Genomic DNA, 16,455 nt, shown 5'->3' with positions numbered 1-16,455 from the left:
AATCAATTAATGAGACTACCTTGGAAAAGCAGTTGCACGGAGATATCGTATTCCTAAAGATACAAATACCCTGAAGACTGCATTGCTGAAGAAGTGGAAATTAATTCCCCAAACTGTAGTTAACAAAGTTATTGGCAGCATAAAAACTTGTTGCGATGTACAAGACAGAGAAGATCACATTCCACGTTAAATTCATAAGCCATGATTTTTTTCTAAATTATTCTTTTGTTATTATTATTACCATTATTACCATTTTTTATGCTCCAGTTTTATATCATATGCAGTTCTTTTAAACTTTTTCTTTCTATTTATTTTTTAAGATGCTATGTATCGTTTCTCACAGATTCATAAAGTTATAATGTGCTTTTTCTACCAAAACGTCTGTGATTTAATGCATGTAAAGGTAACTTTGGACATGATTCTATTTAGTAAATTAGTTCTGCTCAGAAAATAAAAACAACTTGCAAGTCGTAATATTAATTTTAAAATTTAATATTTGTCAAATGTATAATTATCATAGGTACTAATTTCAAAGCTTAATTATCAAAACTTTTGATCTAAAGCCATTCATCTTAAACAACCTTCTTATGCAAAACTGTAAAGTTTCGAATAACATTTATTATTTTCCAAATGAAGCTGAAGTGAGACCGTGAATCAAATACTCTTACAAAGACTATGAAACTTTTTTTTTTTTTTTTTTTCTTAATTTCGTTTCATTGGGTCAGTCTCTTTCTTAATAAATAAGCACTGCAAAAAAATTATAGGATTAATATTTTCATCAGTTTGATATATTTTTTAAAAAGAGCAATTAACAATAAATACTCTTATACTCTTATTTCAAAGAAATAGGAAGCTTTTAAGGAAGACAGAAAATTTTAAATAGATTTTATATAATAAATTCCAAAGCAACAGTATAATAATAAGGAAACCTACCTTTCAGCGAATTGTTGGAATTTCATTCGAATAGGATATCCTGTTTTTCTGATACTGATTGTTTCCAACATTCCTGAGTACCTGAGCTGTTCGAGAACAATAAGCATATCGAATTTCATAGGTGCTTTCTCATTATTGGGTTTGATGCACCGAACGAACCAGGGGTGGCATCTGGAAAACAGAAAGCAATTGCTGTAGGGATTAATAATATACAAAGCTAAAGCCTGCATTAACAAAAAAACAAAAAAAACAAAAAAAAAAAAAAAATACGATTTCCAGAAATCTTTAATCTTAAGTTCAACTTATTCATAAAACTGAGCAGTTCATCTCTTTAAAATCGTTATCAAGAGTCTTCATTAAAATAAATCTCGATTCAAGATGTATAACTTTTTCCTAATGAAGGAAATATAATAAGCATATCTTTAAATTCGAACAAGTAAAATTTCTTGGGATAAGAAGGATAAGTGGCCGAAAGTTCTGGAGATAATTCTTGGCAAAGGCAAATACATAAGTGGCAAATTCCTAATCCTTAACTGGGAAGCAGAATTTGAAAAATTTAAAATATGAAACACAACAAGTACTCATGTTTATTAATTTTAAACATAAATTCAATGCATATTTTTTCAGGATAGTCATTGAAATATAATTTTATTCTTGTTTGTAGAATATTCAAATGTATATTTGTTTGCTCACACATTATGTATATTTTTTACGTTTACCTAAAAATATATTTAATCAAATATATGGTCTGAATTCTTTAAAACCGTGCTTCATTAAAATAGTATAAAACAAATGTGCTATTTTAAAATAGTTTTTGATTCAAATTTAAAAGTTTTTTTTTTCAGTATTTGAAATAGTTCGCAACAGTCTTCGAATTAATTTTTCAGTGATAATTATTATTCTTATTCGTTTGCAACTGCAATAGTTGCAGCTGTAATAATTTGCAGTTGATGTTCTTAGTTCTAGTGCCGGAACATGCCTTACTAATATCTCTTATAGATCTTGAAACAAAAATTAATCATTAATATGACAATTAGCAATCAAGAAATTATCAAACATAAAACTTACTTGGCCATTGTGTCAACTAATGACTGGAGGGAATCATGAAACCTAGCTCCGACAGTCGGAGTCCTCGGTTTCATAGTAACGAAGCGACCATTACTCTTGCTGATAGTTTTGGCTGCTTCAGCTGTATCTCTCAATTCCTGGAACATCTTCGAGATCATCTAGGGAACAAGAACATAAGTGAAATTCTTTTGCTAAAGCCAAAGCAGACTAAAACAAATACAGTGAAACCTGTCACGGCAACCCTCTCAGAAAATTACCAGTATTTCTTAAAGCATAAATGAATAATAGTATCAAACATCACTTCTCTAAGGAGACCACAAAACCAATCTACGCCGTTGTTGATCGTTATAAGAAAATATCATTCCATTTAAATATTCCTATGTTAAAATTTTCACGGTATTTTAGCTAGCTGGATATGCCCATGCATGGTTTTATTTGAATATTTAATTTGCCGATAATTTCAATTTAAAATTAGTTTATCTGAATTATATTTCTTTCTAAGTATTCCAAATAAGTATTTTCAGACTGTCTAATTCCATTTCTGTTTCAACTGAAAAAGGCTGTATAAAACCTGGGAAGCAACAGCCGAAAGCGAACCATTAATGCTTAATAGTTTTACCCACTCAGCTAATGGAAGGTTAAAATTCAAGATTAAAAAAATGTTTTATTATTATTTTATATCAGGAGCTAGGGAATAAAGGGTGCATCATTTTTTACAAAAGGTAATAAAAAAGGCAAAAGGATTAATTTCTGACATGCTTGCACACATATCTGTTTTTAATATTGACTGATGCATAACAGCTCAGCTAACAACAGATCAGCTTATTCGGATTTACACAAACAATTTAAAGAAAATGTTTTTATGACTGACAAACTTTTATGATTTAGCAAATAAAACTGAGAAATCTTCCCCCGCCCCACGAAATTTCATGATCTGGTATATTTCCTTTATTTATGAACAAAACTAACTTTGCTGTTATGCTGTGCAAAAATTTTGACATGACTGCTCTCCATATGAAATATAATTTTTTCTAGTAACAATCTTGCTAATCGATACACCCAAGTTAAAATATAGTATGTTTTCCAAAATGCTGAAGAACTGATCTTAGGTCTGTGGTTTTAGTTTAAATAAATGTATCAAATAAGTTACGTTATCCTGTCAAAAGAAGTTTTGGCATGGAGCATTTCTTAGCAAATATTTTCATACTGCCATCTTAGCGGAAAATTTTTAAAGAAAAATGTCGCCATAGGCGAAAAATCCTTTCCATGTTAAACACCATAATAAGTTTTCGAAAGCAGATTTCTAAAAGATACCATTTGTAACATATGAACATGAATATAAAATATCAGATTTCAATTTTCTATTCGTAATTAAGCCAAATAATGAAGTTTTTTATGCAGCGAAATTCAGTATTTATATAACATATCAAATTTCCTCCTACTATTTTTCTGCGGATGGAAGTAAACTAAGTTATATAATACTGGAATTTTTTCCAGGGCCAATTTTTATGAAACTTCGTTTTCTGTTCTCCTAAAAATTACCTCTAAGGGGTTATAGATCAGATAAGTAATGTAACCTTCTTAGCAGAATGCTCGCACAAAAAAAAATTAATTTCGAGCATTTTTAATAAAAAGTGTTAAGTTATAAAAATTTTAAAAAATCTGATGTGTACACCACATGACTTCCTTGTACGAAATATTAAATTATACGCATTTTGTCTTGCATTTCATTTAAACTTATTGAATTGAATTAAATCTTCTTCGCCGACAGCGCATTAACCACAATAGAATAAATGCATTCTTTAAAATTTACTCTATTTGTTTACCATAGCGACACTCTGGCGCTAGGTTCACTTAACAGTATTATATTTCGTTCATATTATAACTCAGAATGCACAAAATTTATATAATTTAAAGAATTATCTAATCGTTGCCACATGTTCTATTCAAATACTATAATAAAGTTAGAACGATGTATCAAAGAAATTAAAAAAGAAATTAAAAAGAAAGAAATTAAAAAGAAAGAAATTAAGCAAACAAAACAAAAAAAGAAACAGTTTTTCACAGATGATTGAGTACTTCTCATTCAATTAATTCAGTTATCACTTCGCAACAAGGCAAAAATACATAAAAAGTCAAAATATTTGTATTAAAAATTACGAAGTAAATCTTAAACACTTATTTCCTCGAAAAAATACCAGAAAGGATTAAGCATGATTTAATTGGCAATAATAAATGAAGGCGTTATCTTTGTTGTTGCGAAGCTAAGTTTCTCTAGATTGGCAACAAATTCACTATTCTGCTGTTTCAAATGTAAACAAGCAATGGCCGCCATCAAAAACATTATTAAGGCTTAGCGGTACTTAAACACTTTTAAAATTGTTGATACTTCTAAAAATATTGCACACAGATTTACTAAAGGCATAAAAACCTTAACCGGAAGATAAGAACAACATAATTCAATCATTTTTAAAGCAAAAAATGTACAATTTACAAACATATTAGAGTAAAGAAACTGAGATTACTGAGCCGGGTAACAGAGTGGATATATATATCAATATATTTATACACGTTTGGTGCGGCCGATTGCAACCAAAATACGAGGTGCACATCTACATGTTATAGCAGTCCTATATACAAAATTTCAACGTTCTGAGGCTATTCGTTTTTGAGTTATGCGAGATACGTACGCACGTACATACGTTCGTACAGACGCCACGAAAAATTCTCTTCGGAATTCATTTTAAAGCAGTTTTATAATTTTTTTGGAGGAAAAGAGTCTTTTACTCTGTCCTTACGTACAGATATCACGCGAAAACATCGTTAAATTTCATTCGATGGCGGTCAAAATGGATATTTTCGTTGAAATATGCTGCTTGAAACTTTTCGCGATTACAATACTTCCTTTTTACTTCGTACAAGGAAGTAATAAGTAACCTGAACGGATATTTTATTGTAAGCATTTCTTACAATCAAGCCTTAAGTTTACCAGCAACCTTTCAAGAAATATTTTGTCATGCAGTCAGTTTGGCACATTCTGTGTAATATATGCTTATTAGCAAATTAGAGATACCTATACGAAATACTTTTGTTATGTTAAATATATCAAATTGCTTTTTACAGTATTTACTTTCAAAAGCAATTTGATATATTTCCCTGTTGAAGTGTTTCTCTAACCAAATTTTACAGTTGATTTCTTTAATTATAACATTGATAAAAGTATTGAAAATGGCATAAAAGATCTATATGTTATGAAAAGTATTTATATAGTTTTTAAAGCTTTTGGCAATTTATTCTTTTCTTTTAACGATACTGTAAAATAATATTTTATCGTAACGTTTTTGCTTTACAAGTAATTTACATATTTGTACATAAAGCAAAGCAAAAATATAAGTTAACTTAAAATTATAAAAGTGATTTAGATTACACATTATCAAATTTTAATTTACCGTATATACCCGCGTATAAGTCGACCTCCCCCCCACTTCCGAAATCGATCGAGAAACTTCAAATTTCTTTTTAAGTACTACATTTATTCAAAATCATCTGAGAAAAAAAAAGTAAATATACGATAAAAAATACCGTGGTAAATAAACAAAATCAAAATCCTTCAACGTCCGATTCATTCTCAGATTCGCCAAACATTTCATAGAACTCTTCTGTCGTCATTGGCTCGTCATCATACATATTTTCAGTCTCGAACTCTGTATTGTTACAATCACTACTAGAGTCTTCGTCGTCATTTTCACTTTCAAAAGCAGCAGCATCTTCCGTGCCGTCTAGTTCGTTGCTAATACAACATTTTTTAAATGATTTTATAATCATTTCAGAGGGTATTTCGTTCCAGGCAAACTTTATTGCTCGATATTGATCGGTTGTTCGGGAGCCGAAAATTCTTTGGTTTAATTAAAACTTACTCTAGTTAAAGTATGAAACTCTGTGATTAGTTCGTCACATAATTTAAGTCATGAAATTACTTCAAATAAATGACTTATTTGATAAGTCGTCCAATTTGAGTGCGGGAAGAAAACAAATGCATTATATAAAGAAATTTTTGAACTTCCGATTCTATAAATTTTTTATGGCCCCGCATATAAGTCGACCCCTTACTTTGAAGTCTTTTTTTTTTTTCCTTTGTCCAAAATATCTCGACTAATACGCGGCTATATACGGTACACATGACTAAACTGTTAGTTTATTTTTATATAAAACTATTGTATATTACACGCTGCACAGACTGGAAGTGGTTAGTGACTGACTACCCTACCGAAGGCCCCGCGTTTGAGTCCCGGAGAAGGCAGGGATGTAAATTGTCTGTGCCTACGTAAGAGTAACCGTGGCCTACCTAGCGGTTGTCTCTTTATTAGGGAAGCATCTAACCTCCTCAACAATAAAGTCATCACCGCTTCTAGCCTCAGTAGAGTGGTCAATGCCTATAAACGTCTACAGCCGCCAAGTTGGAGGGGATTGCTTATTACACATAATTCAATGCCTATTTTTATTTATTTATTCATCAATTTTGATAACCATACAGATCTTTAAAAAGTAACATTTATCAACAGGCATGATATTTTAGCACTAGACATTACATACTTGTATTTTTTTTTAAAGTTAAATATCATTCACCTTTCAAACTGAGTGTAAAATAGGATGAACAAAGTAATGTACTGTATATCGCAGGAAATGAAATCGATTTTTTTATTATTTCATTTTCCATTAAAACTGGAATGAAACTAGAAGCCATTATGACATTTTTGAAAAATTATCATCAAAAAATTATCTAAAGCTTATATCACATTGATAGGATGTGTGCCTTTCTGTGGAATGTGATACGTTCTTGAACTATGGCTTATTCGCTGTATTATTTTATCAGACCTCCGATAATTTAAATCTTTACATATAAACATTACATATAAACTCAGTGAAGAATTTTCAGACTTTTATTATGTCCTCTTTAGCAGTGAAAAAACAAGTCTAGTTGAATTTATAAGATCATTATTTAGGTTCATTATCAATATTTCCTCTCATATGACCACTAATAATCATTGTTCCAGTTCATTATTCTCAAATTATCTTTAATATGCTCATTCTGCTTATGTAATCAAGGTCCAAAATCAAGATCACGCGCTTAAGCTGCTTATCAATTCGTAAAATCAGAGCGACCAATAATAAACAAAATGTTAATCTTTTGTTTAAATTTTATTCCTTTAATGCATTACATTATCACTCTGAGATCAGTTTCTCAGCTGACTTATACATATAATAACCGCGTAGTTCAATAGTCTATTTTGTGCACGTTTCCGTTGATTTTATCAGACACATTCTAGGCTAAATATGTTTCCTACGTAAAGTCATGCACTGATGAACATCCACTAATTTTTTTTTAAAAGTCTGCCGTGTCAAATTAATATATTATGTCTGTTTTTTAAACAGCTCGCGGTTAGAGACTTCGATGCTCCATACTACTGAAATTTGAGGTATAACACTAGATTCTCAAACACCTGACATCCTATTATTGATCGGAAGCCTTACCAAATAAGCAAATAGTCTATTAACACGCATTTTAAATGTAGTAACATTATATAAATCATATACATTAGTCTATTATAAAAAATTACATTAGAGAATCTACTGAAGAAATAATAATGAACAAGAAATATATTTACAAGATTATATTGTATATAAGGTGTATAAAAAGGTCGTTGCCAAACTTAACATGTCGGTCTGTCATACCATGACAAATAAGATTGACATAGGCATTTGTGTCCGAAAATACGAAAGGCAACAGCTAGAGGGCAGTGTTCGCAGGCTTATGGGAGAGTGAGAACTGTGATCATTTCAGGCGAGAGCGTTGCAGCGGAAGGATGAATAGGTTTACTAACTCATTTTTTTATCGACATTTTGGCTGAGATTTTGTGAAATTATTGAAGGATCTGACGGTTAACGTTCCATCAGCTATACTCCAAAACATTTGGTTTCAGCATGAAGCATCTGCTCATTTTACCAGCACTCGATAGGACAAATCCTGATCGCTGCGCTGGCAGGGGCAGACCAGTCGCATGGCCAACGTGATCCCAGGACCTGACTTCACTGGATTTCTACCTGTGGGGATGCATGAATCCATGGTGTATGAGACGACCGTAACATCGGTCATGGATCTGGTCGCCAGGATCGTGGAAGCGGCGGCACGTGTCCGTGACACACCTGCCCATTTTGAACAGGCCCATGAATCCATGTGTCAACGTTGTGAAACACGCATTGTGGCGACAGGAAAGAATTTTGAACATCTTCTGTGATTTAACCATGTTCTTTAATAAAAGTCATATTAATACCTCTTTCGTCGTTTTTTCCTTCTTCCCCCTCTACGCTTGTGAACACAGCCCTCTACTGATTGCCTTTCTCCTTTCTGGACACAGCTTCCTATATAAATCTTGTTTGTCATGGTATGACAGACCAGCATGCTCAGTTTGGAAACGACCTTTTGAGACACCCTGTATATTTATATCTATGGAAATGATTTTTGTGTTTGCAGTATGAACCGCTTGACTGCCACTCAGCTTTGTTCGACATACTGATAAGTCCTATAAATATGTTAATATCGAAAATAAATAAATATTGTATTAGATTTACGTATATATGATTAAATATATTATTGCCTGCCTATGCTTGACATATTAGCAACAAATGCAAAATTTTAAATTTTGCCACTTTCGGCTGAATAATTTGATAGTTTCCCAAATTTTCGTGAATCTCAAAAAATGTTTGCAAAGTATTTACTGAAAATTAATCCACATATATATGAAATTCCAATAGTCCTACAAGAATCAGGTGCATTTCCTTGCCTTTGCTCCATTGCAGCAATCCGCAGCATGTAGTTTTCTCGATATAAGTTACGTATAGCCAGTATGATGTTAAGAGCTTAACTAATGTCTGTAAATATTAGTTTACTGGTATTAGTATCACTAACATTAATACACAAAATGCATTAAGACATTTTTGTGAATTGTAACCAAGAATAGTTTAAATTGTTAACATTGTTGTAGGACTAATTTTTAAGATATTTTGTTATGGAATTTTGAGCAGCTTATTAACTTTTATAACCGGAGAAAGTTTTTAATGTATCAGAAAGTCTCAAAAAGAAGCAAAACTTAAATAGTGTTATATATTCAGTACTTACAAATTCCCTACTAGAGAGGTAATCAATGTATAAGGTTGAATTAAAGAATTCTTGGATTAACCTTACAGCCTGCTAATAATAGTAGTACGAGGTTGCATTATTTCAAGGATTTTTAATGACGTATATGTGACAATCTGCGCTTGTATTACGGATAGAAAGGTGGAACAATAAGCAAATATAAAATTCTGCATTAAACTGATAAAACTGGCTACTGAGGCACAATAAATACTGCTCAATGTATTATTTCAGATGCTAGTTTTATTAGCAAAAGTTCAAAGGGTTACTTTGAGTAAAGCAGAACTCATTTTTAATTTACTTCAATATCTCAAGCAAAAGTAGAATTCTAATTTTAAAATAGTATAAAATTCTTGAACAACTACAAAGAAATTTAATTCCTTTTTTTCCGTCGGCCCATTTAATTACATATAAACTCGTCCTATTAAAAATAGTGTAAACAAGATGGGTTATAGGCACTTCTGGTAGGTAGAAATGCTATTAATTTAAGAAATATTAAGTGAGTCTAACAGGGTAGTTTATTTTTTATCACATTAACAAAGTTTACTATTTCAGTTTTACTATTAATTAAACTGAAAAATTCCTTTCAGAGATAGGCGACAATAAAAAAATCTTATGTATTTTTCTGTTTTCATTTCTTCCATATTAATATCGAATAGTGTAAAAACAAATCACCTTCGCATTAAATAATTAGCATTAGGTTTGGATTAACTCATTCCAAAAGGAAGCTAGGAATCTCTGCACCGGGAAAGTGCCTCCATTAAGGATTTTGTAAGGATTGAACACTGAGTTGAAGCAAAACCTCGCGAGGACTTCTACTCTCTCTTCTTCTTCATTCCTTCTTAAGAAGAAATGAAGTCATTCTCGACTTTATAAGAAAATTGATGTATAAATTTACAGGGAAATTTCATGTATCTGGTCATTCAACTGGATGCTACCAAGAATAAAGCTCCTTCATTTTACAGTTTAGTGACTCTGCCACTTGTGAGTAATATAAATTAAGCACTATCAACAATGAATTAAGAGCTAAAGAAACGTTGTTTTACACATGAAATCTGAAATATGTTTTTTAAGAATCAGTAAGTGATTAAACATATGTTCATTCTAAATTATCGCAGCCTTCGTTCATATCCAAAAATCTCCAATGAGTTTTTCAGAAATATTACCTTTCCCCTCCCACTTTCTATTTTCTACTGAAGCCATTATTTTTTATTCTGTTATCATACACTTCTCATTACTCATTTCAAGCAGCCAATGAATTGGATAATTCATCATAAAAAGTAAAATCTGTCTTCCTTCCAATACACGACGTAAGTATTAAATATATTGAACGTGAGGAAAATTAAATCAATTTTCAAGAGAAATGATTTAGATTCTCCTCATAACGACGAAGAAAAGTTAAAGGTTATACCTTTAAAGGTTAAAGGTTATACCTTTAAAGGTTTTAGTTAAAGGTTATACCTTTGCTCCAGGCAATGGGAAAAAATGTGCTAAACGAAGAGAGGAATATCACGAAGTTCCTCATGTTAAGTATAAATAAATAAATAAAATTATAGAGTGAGGAAGTAAGGGTCAGCATATTAAAGAGATGCTGCCCTTCCTTCTTCCTACAATTAATTTCCCTTACTTGGAATTTCCGTCAAACTGGAGACCCAGTTTCTGTGACGAAATGGAAAAACTGTATCTCTTTTTAGCTGAGTCTTCGTAAATGGAAATTTTTATCTTACAGAGATAGTATAGCAAAGTAAAATTTGCATAATTGGTCACGCTTAGGACAGTACTGCATTTTTCTTATTTAGAGCAAATTTTTGGTGATTTTATGCACATTTCCGTATTTTCTCTTTAAATTTATTCAAATTCGACATTACTTTCTGACGGCATTTCAAGAATGCATGAAGATAATTCACTATCGGATGAGAGATCATAACTACATTTTTATTCTTTTAAATCCGCCTTTTAAATTCTTTTAAATCCTAAAATGTTCTAGAACGGCAATTTAGACTTGATAAAAGTTAGAAACACGTAGCGATCTTTTATACTTTAAGAGCATAGTTTTATTTTCGTTTACATCTTTATTATGAAATAGTATACTGGAAAACATAACTAAATGATGGACAGAAAAAAAAATGCTTGTCTTAAAATATTATTTCAAACAAAGCTTTTTTCAGCTAACAAGAATTCACATTAATTTATCATTCCGTATTTTTGACAACCTTTATTTCCGCTTTTATAATTTGCAATACTGATCTCTTCTAAAGGTTTAAAAGTTGTTAAGAATTTCATTCCGAATGCCCATTCCTGTCAGAGTTTAACTTTCTTTAGAGATTTTTAAATAAAAGACAAAAGATTTGAACCGTTACTTGTTTATCAACTGGAGTTTTTTTTAATTCAATTTAAATTCAGCAATAATTATTCAGTTAATTAGAACATTAAAAATTTAACAGCAATAACATTGGATTGTTGTTATATATATAGATCATTTCCGACTTCGATGAGTCCCACCATTTATCACGTGAATGAAACTATTGAATACTGCTATTTTCTACTGAGTTCATTTCCTAAAGAAGTAACTTAAATGAAAACGGGTAAATAAACTAAACGCATAATTTAAAAGAAACTATCCGTTTTCTTTATGCGTAATGTAAACATATACAGCTAAAACGGAAGAAGACAAATAGTAGCTTCTTTCTCTCCTGTAAAGCTGTAGCTGTAAAATGCTTGAAATTAACTTTAACTTACATATTTCTACATCCGAAGCTAACAAAGAACGCTTAAACCAAATTTAAATTTTTAGTTCTTAATTTTAATTTACTAAAAAAATTCAAGAATTATTTTTATCAAAAATATAAAATAATTATATCTAATGCGAATATCAGCTGTTAATCAAATTGGCTTGGAAGCAGGCAGAATTAAAATTTGTAGATTCATAGTACATTTTTATGTAATTTTGGACAAACACATATTCCATTTTAAAATTTGTCCTTCACTTCATGGTTCGTTTCTTTGAACAGTGGAAAGCACGGAAGGATTACCATTTTAAGTGTAGGCAAGGAGAGATGCATTCATAGAGAATGCATAGGAAAATGGATTTTTACACTTACGGGAAATCGCAAAACATCCGCATGCCTTTTACAGGTACAAGAGCACATCCGACTGTATGCCGGCTGCATGTTAAGTCTTGGAGCATATGGCAAAATTCTTTGTATTTTAATGTATTATATTGTAATCTGCATGATAATTTAAAATGTGGTTTTTAAATCTAACTAAAATACCATTCTAAGCTAGAAGATTTATCACATGAAACTATTCCGAAACAAGTTTATCGATGTAGAACTTCAGAAGATGGCGCCACAGTATACTTGTATATATTTGATCTTGGTCGTGTACGCTGTTGTAGACAATTCATGAGCAAAGAAAATGTTTGCAGCTTTAATTTTTTGAAAGAAATAATTATTTTTTCTTCCTTTTATGAAGATGTTGGAATTTCTCTTTTATTCTCTTTGGCTCTTTGCTTCGTGACAGAATATTTTTTAATTCTTTTCATTAGGTTACTGAAGTAAGATAAAAAATATCTACATTCCTGTTAAATACGTAAGAAAGATTATTTTCATTGAATCTCACTTCACTGAAGTTGAAATCCGGTGAGTCTTTTCAAAATATCATCTCTACACCGAAAACCGAAAGGAGGAAAAAGGGGGGAAGAGAATAAAACAAAATAGCTCAATGTTCTCTAGATAATAATAAAGATTGATGATATCTTCATTTACAAAAGATCTGTACACCCCAGCTGACTCAGTGTTTTTTCATATTCATATTTATGTCATAGAAAAAAATTTTAGAATGAAAAGAAATTCATTACTTAAAAAGTATAATTTCATTGCAGAATTAATATGATGAAACTTTATTTTATAGTCAAAGTTTGCAAAATCGGCGATTAACAGTTTCAGGAAATTATAAGTTCTTCTGCTCAAAAGAACTGAATTTCCATGTTCATTTTAGGTTTAAAGAAAATAATAAAGTATTCAGCTCGACGAGCGGAAAAAAAAGACATGAACTTTGGCGTTCATAGCTAAAATAACCAACTGCAACTTTGATCTTCATTCAAACAATGCTTGCCTTCTTCTGTGGTACTGGAGTAAGCTTATAAAAGAGTAATTGGCTCTCCAACTACACTGCATAAGCCTGGATTTAGAAGAGAAATGAGGTAAAAGAAAGTTACTTAGGCTAGGTAAAAACCTCACAGGGTGATTGATTTATTGTGGAAAGGCAACAGTTAAATATTATTCTCTTAACAGAGCAAATATAGAAGTTAGATTATTAATAAATAAATGCAAAGCATGAGAGAATTAAAAAGAGAAGCATTTAAGCATTTGTGGACAGCTGCCTAAGAAAGCGTCTTGAATTTTAATTCTGAGAATTGCAAAAGCATTCTTGCATCAGCCTACTTAACCATATTTAACTGAAACTTTGGTAAATCTCTCTCTTCAGAGACTTTGGACATTCCTGACCTTTTTTCTTCCAACCCCTTTTAAAAGAACGGTTTTCGTCATCGACCTGCTCGCAGATTCTAACTGTCCCAAAATTCCATTTTAATTAATGTGACGGTTGTGCTTGATGCACTGATGCAATTTTTTGAATATTTAGCTATAATTGCTTAATTCTTAAATCACATCGTTCAGAGTTATTCAGTCTCCTTCTCGTTTTCCCTAGTAAATTATTGACTTGATTATGGCGTATTTTCGTTGCGTAAGAGGAGGGGAACGTTATTTTAAATCCGTTACACAATTTTAATTTTCGGATATTTCTTTCGAATTATTTTTATGTTCCAATACTTAGCGTAGCCGTGTGTTTTGAATAAGATTTGGTTAATTTGTATGATCAAGTTTTTATATCAATAAACGATTAATTATTAATTTTACTAACATGTTTTTTGTAATGAACGATATTTTGATCATGCCGATCAACTGCATATTTAGCTATCGACCCCTCGATCCTCATAGACCACCGTTAAAATTTCATAAATCCCCCAGGGGGTCCGTATCGAACCTTTTTGGGAGCTCGTGCTTTCGAACTTGGCTTGTTAAGAAATTAAGGAAGAATAATTATAATGTAGGGTTATTATTTGAATCTAAGCATTTATGATTTAGATCTTTACTATAACTTCTCCTTTCCGTTTCCTTACCAGAATATTAATCCGTTAGACAGTATTTAAACTGAGGTTTTGGCATTGTAAGACAGAGTGTGTTTCTCCCCCTTGTGACCACGCAACATAATTCCTGACAGCTCTGATTAAGTTTGAAAATATTCGACCTTGCATTATTTGCTGCCCACATTTAAAGCTGATACGGCGATTAGAAGTTTTATTATTATTATTATTATCCACTTTTATCACACCCGAACAAGCCTTCTGCAGGAGGTCAACAGCTTTCAACATAAATCAAACATCGAAATTTATTTACACATTATCTAATAGTTCCCAAAATACAAAATCTTCTAAATAGATAACATTCGTATTTTTCACTTTCACAAGCCCTTTCGGCAACTTCTGGACAAAAAATTTTTCTGATTTTTACTTCCTTGTACGAAGTAAAAAGGAAGTATTGTAATCGCGAAAAGTTTCAGGCAGCATATTTCAACGAAAATATCCATTTTGACTGCTATCGAATGCAATTTAACGATGTTTACGACTGATCCTCATTTCGCGCTTGCTATTTCCCTTTTTAGAGGTGGGTGAATCAAACCAATCGTTAGCTTCCGCACAGAGTAGTGACAAAGAGAAAATGAACATTCCGAGACAACATTTCCTTTCGTAAAGTTGTTCAAAGAATTTCATAGAATGGTCGAAAGGATCTTACAAAGATGACAAATCTACAAGCGTTATTTCGCAAAATTTTTCTATTTATTTCATCCTTGCATTTAATTTACTAATTTACTGTTCTGATATACAAAGGCTTCATTTTAATAGGGGAGAAAGAATATAGTATATAAAAACATATCGTGGCGTAGCTTCAAATCTGGCAAATATCTATAAAAGTATTGAACACTAGAAATGCATGAAATGATCTGTCTACGAAATTCTCATTTTGGAAGTTACATTTCATTTTAAAGAACAAAAATGTAATAAGTTTTTCATTAAATAATAGTATTTATTTTCTTTGACTTTAGGAAAATAAAAACTTATTAAACTGTATTTGATAGCTATTATCGATGATAATGGTTACATAAATGTATTAAAAATAAGTATTTAATGCTACCTTAATGCGTCACAAGGAATCACTAGTGATCCTTCTTAGAAGACGGACACAGATTTGTTTAACAAATTTGATTCAGTACTTTTTCAACTACGGTTTGGGGATAAAAAGGAATAAAAATTTTGTTAGAATTATTAAAATATTTTTTATGATAAAGTTTGCAGAAATTTTATTATTAACTCTTTATTCCTATTGTTTAATCTTCAACTTTTTTTATATTTTACTTTTCTTAAGTCTAAAATATTTTGAAATTTTTCAGCTATCTTTATGTTAATCTGATATAATTTTAAAATTTAACCATTGGTACCCGAATTTGACTCAGTTTTATTTTATCCAGTAAATAATAATACAAAATTGTATTTCCTCTAATATGTTCCACGGAATACATACTTCTTAAATTTTATTATTTTACATCATTTAAGCAAATGCATAAAATGACATACATCTAGAAATAATTGCAGTGAATTAAAATGAAAGATTTTCTCAAAATTTATTCTTTTCATTTCTTTAGTATATACTAACACAAATAGCGATGTATTAAACAACAGAATACTTACTGGTAATTTACTGCTTATAAGCAAATCCACGACGACACCACGGAGCGTGTCTCGGTTTTTGTCCAAGAATCCATCAACAGAATACCACACCTGCCCCGCATAGTGTTTGACTCCAAATTCCATGGAAGACATTCGGGGACGACTGTACAATTCGTTCAGAGCATGATTGTAGTGACATTTTTCCAGGAAAGACAGATCAGTTGCCTGCAGTTATTTTATAAACATAAACTCTTTGAAGGGAATTTTATTTAGAAACTTAACTCTATCTAAACTTTAAAGACCCCACCGCATAACTACTACTTTTTTCTCTTGAAAGATATTACTTACATACAGCATATGAGTATTAATATAGTTAAGTAAACTTAAAAACTGTTTCATTTTGATTAAATCTATTATGGAAACGTCTGTAGCGTTAAAAAAATATATATCCCTTAGGTGACTCGTTAGGTCAGGT

At 31.1% G+C, this 16,455-nt stretch overlaps 1 protein-coding gene across 1 annotated transcript in view; it reads right to left on the bottom strand.

Moving 5' to 3' along the window:
* The window catches only part of Myo10A (unconventional myosin 10A), a 388,389-nt gene that overhangs the window by 193,831 nt on the left and 178,103 nt on the right, over nt 1-16,455 (bottom strand). Inside the window, exons 16-18 of the mRNA XM_035365884.2 lie at nt 16,002-16,205; nt 2,002-2,159; nt 934-1,104 (exon numbers count right to left, since the gene is read on the bottom strand). Coding sequence (XP_035221775.1) covers nt 934-1,104; nt 2,002-2,159; nt 16,002-16,205 — 533 coding nt within the window. The remainder of the gene's footprint in view (nt 1-933; nt 1,105-2,001; nt 2,160-16,001; nt 16,206-16,455) is intronic.

This window comes from Stegodyphus dumicola, chromosome 9, assembly GCF_044657685.1.
Source record: "Stegodyphus dumicola isolate Sdum_Otavi_A_Nest chromosome 9, ASM4465768v1".
Classification (NCBI taxonomy): Eukaryota; Metazoa; Arthropoda; class Arachnida; order Araneae; family Eresidae; genus Stegodyphus; species Stegodyphus dumicola.
The sequence above is the reverse complement of the archived record's forward strand: the minus strand, read 5'-3'. Positions and strand labels throughout refer to the sequence as shown.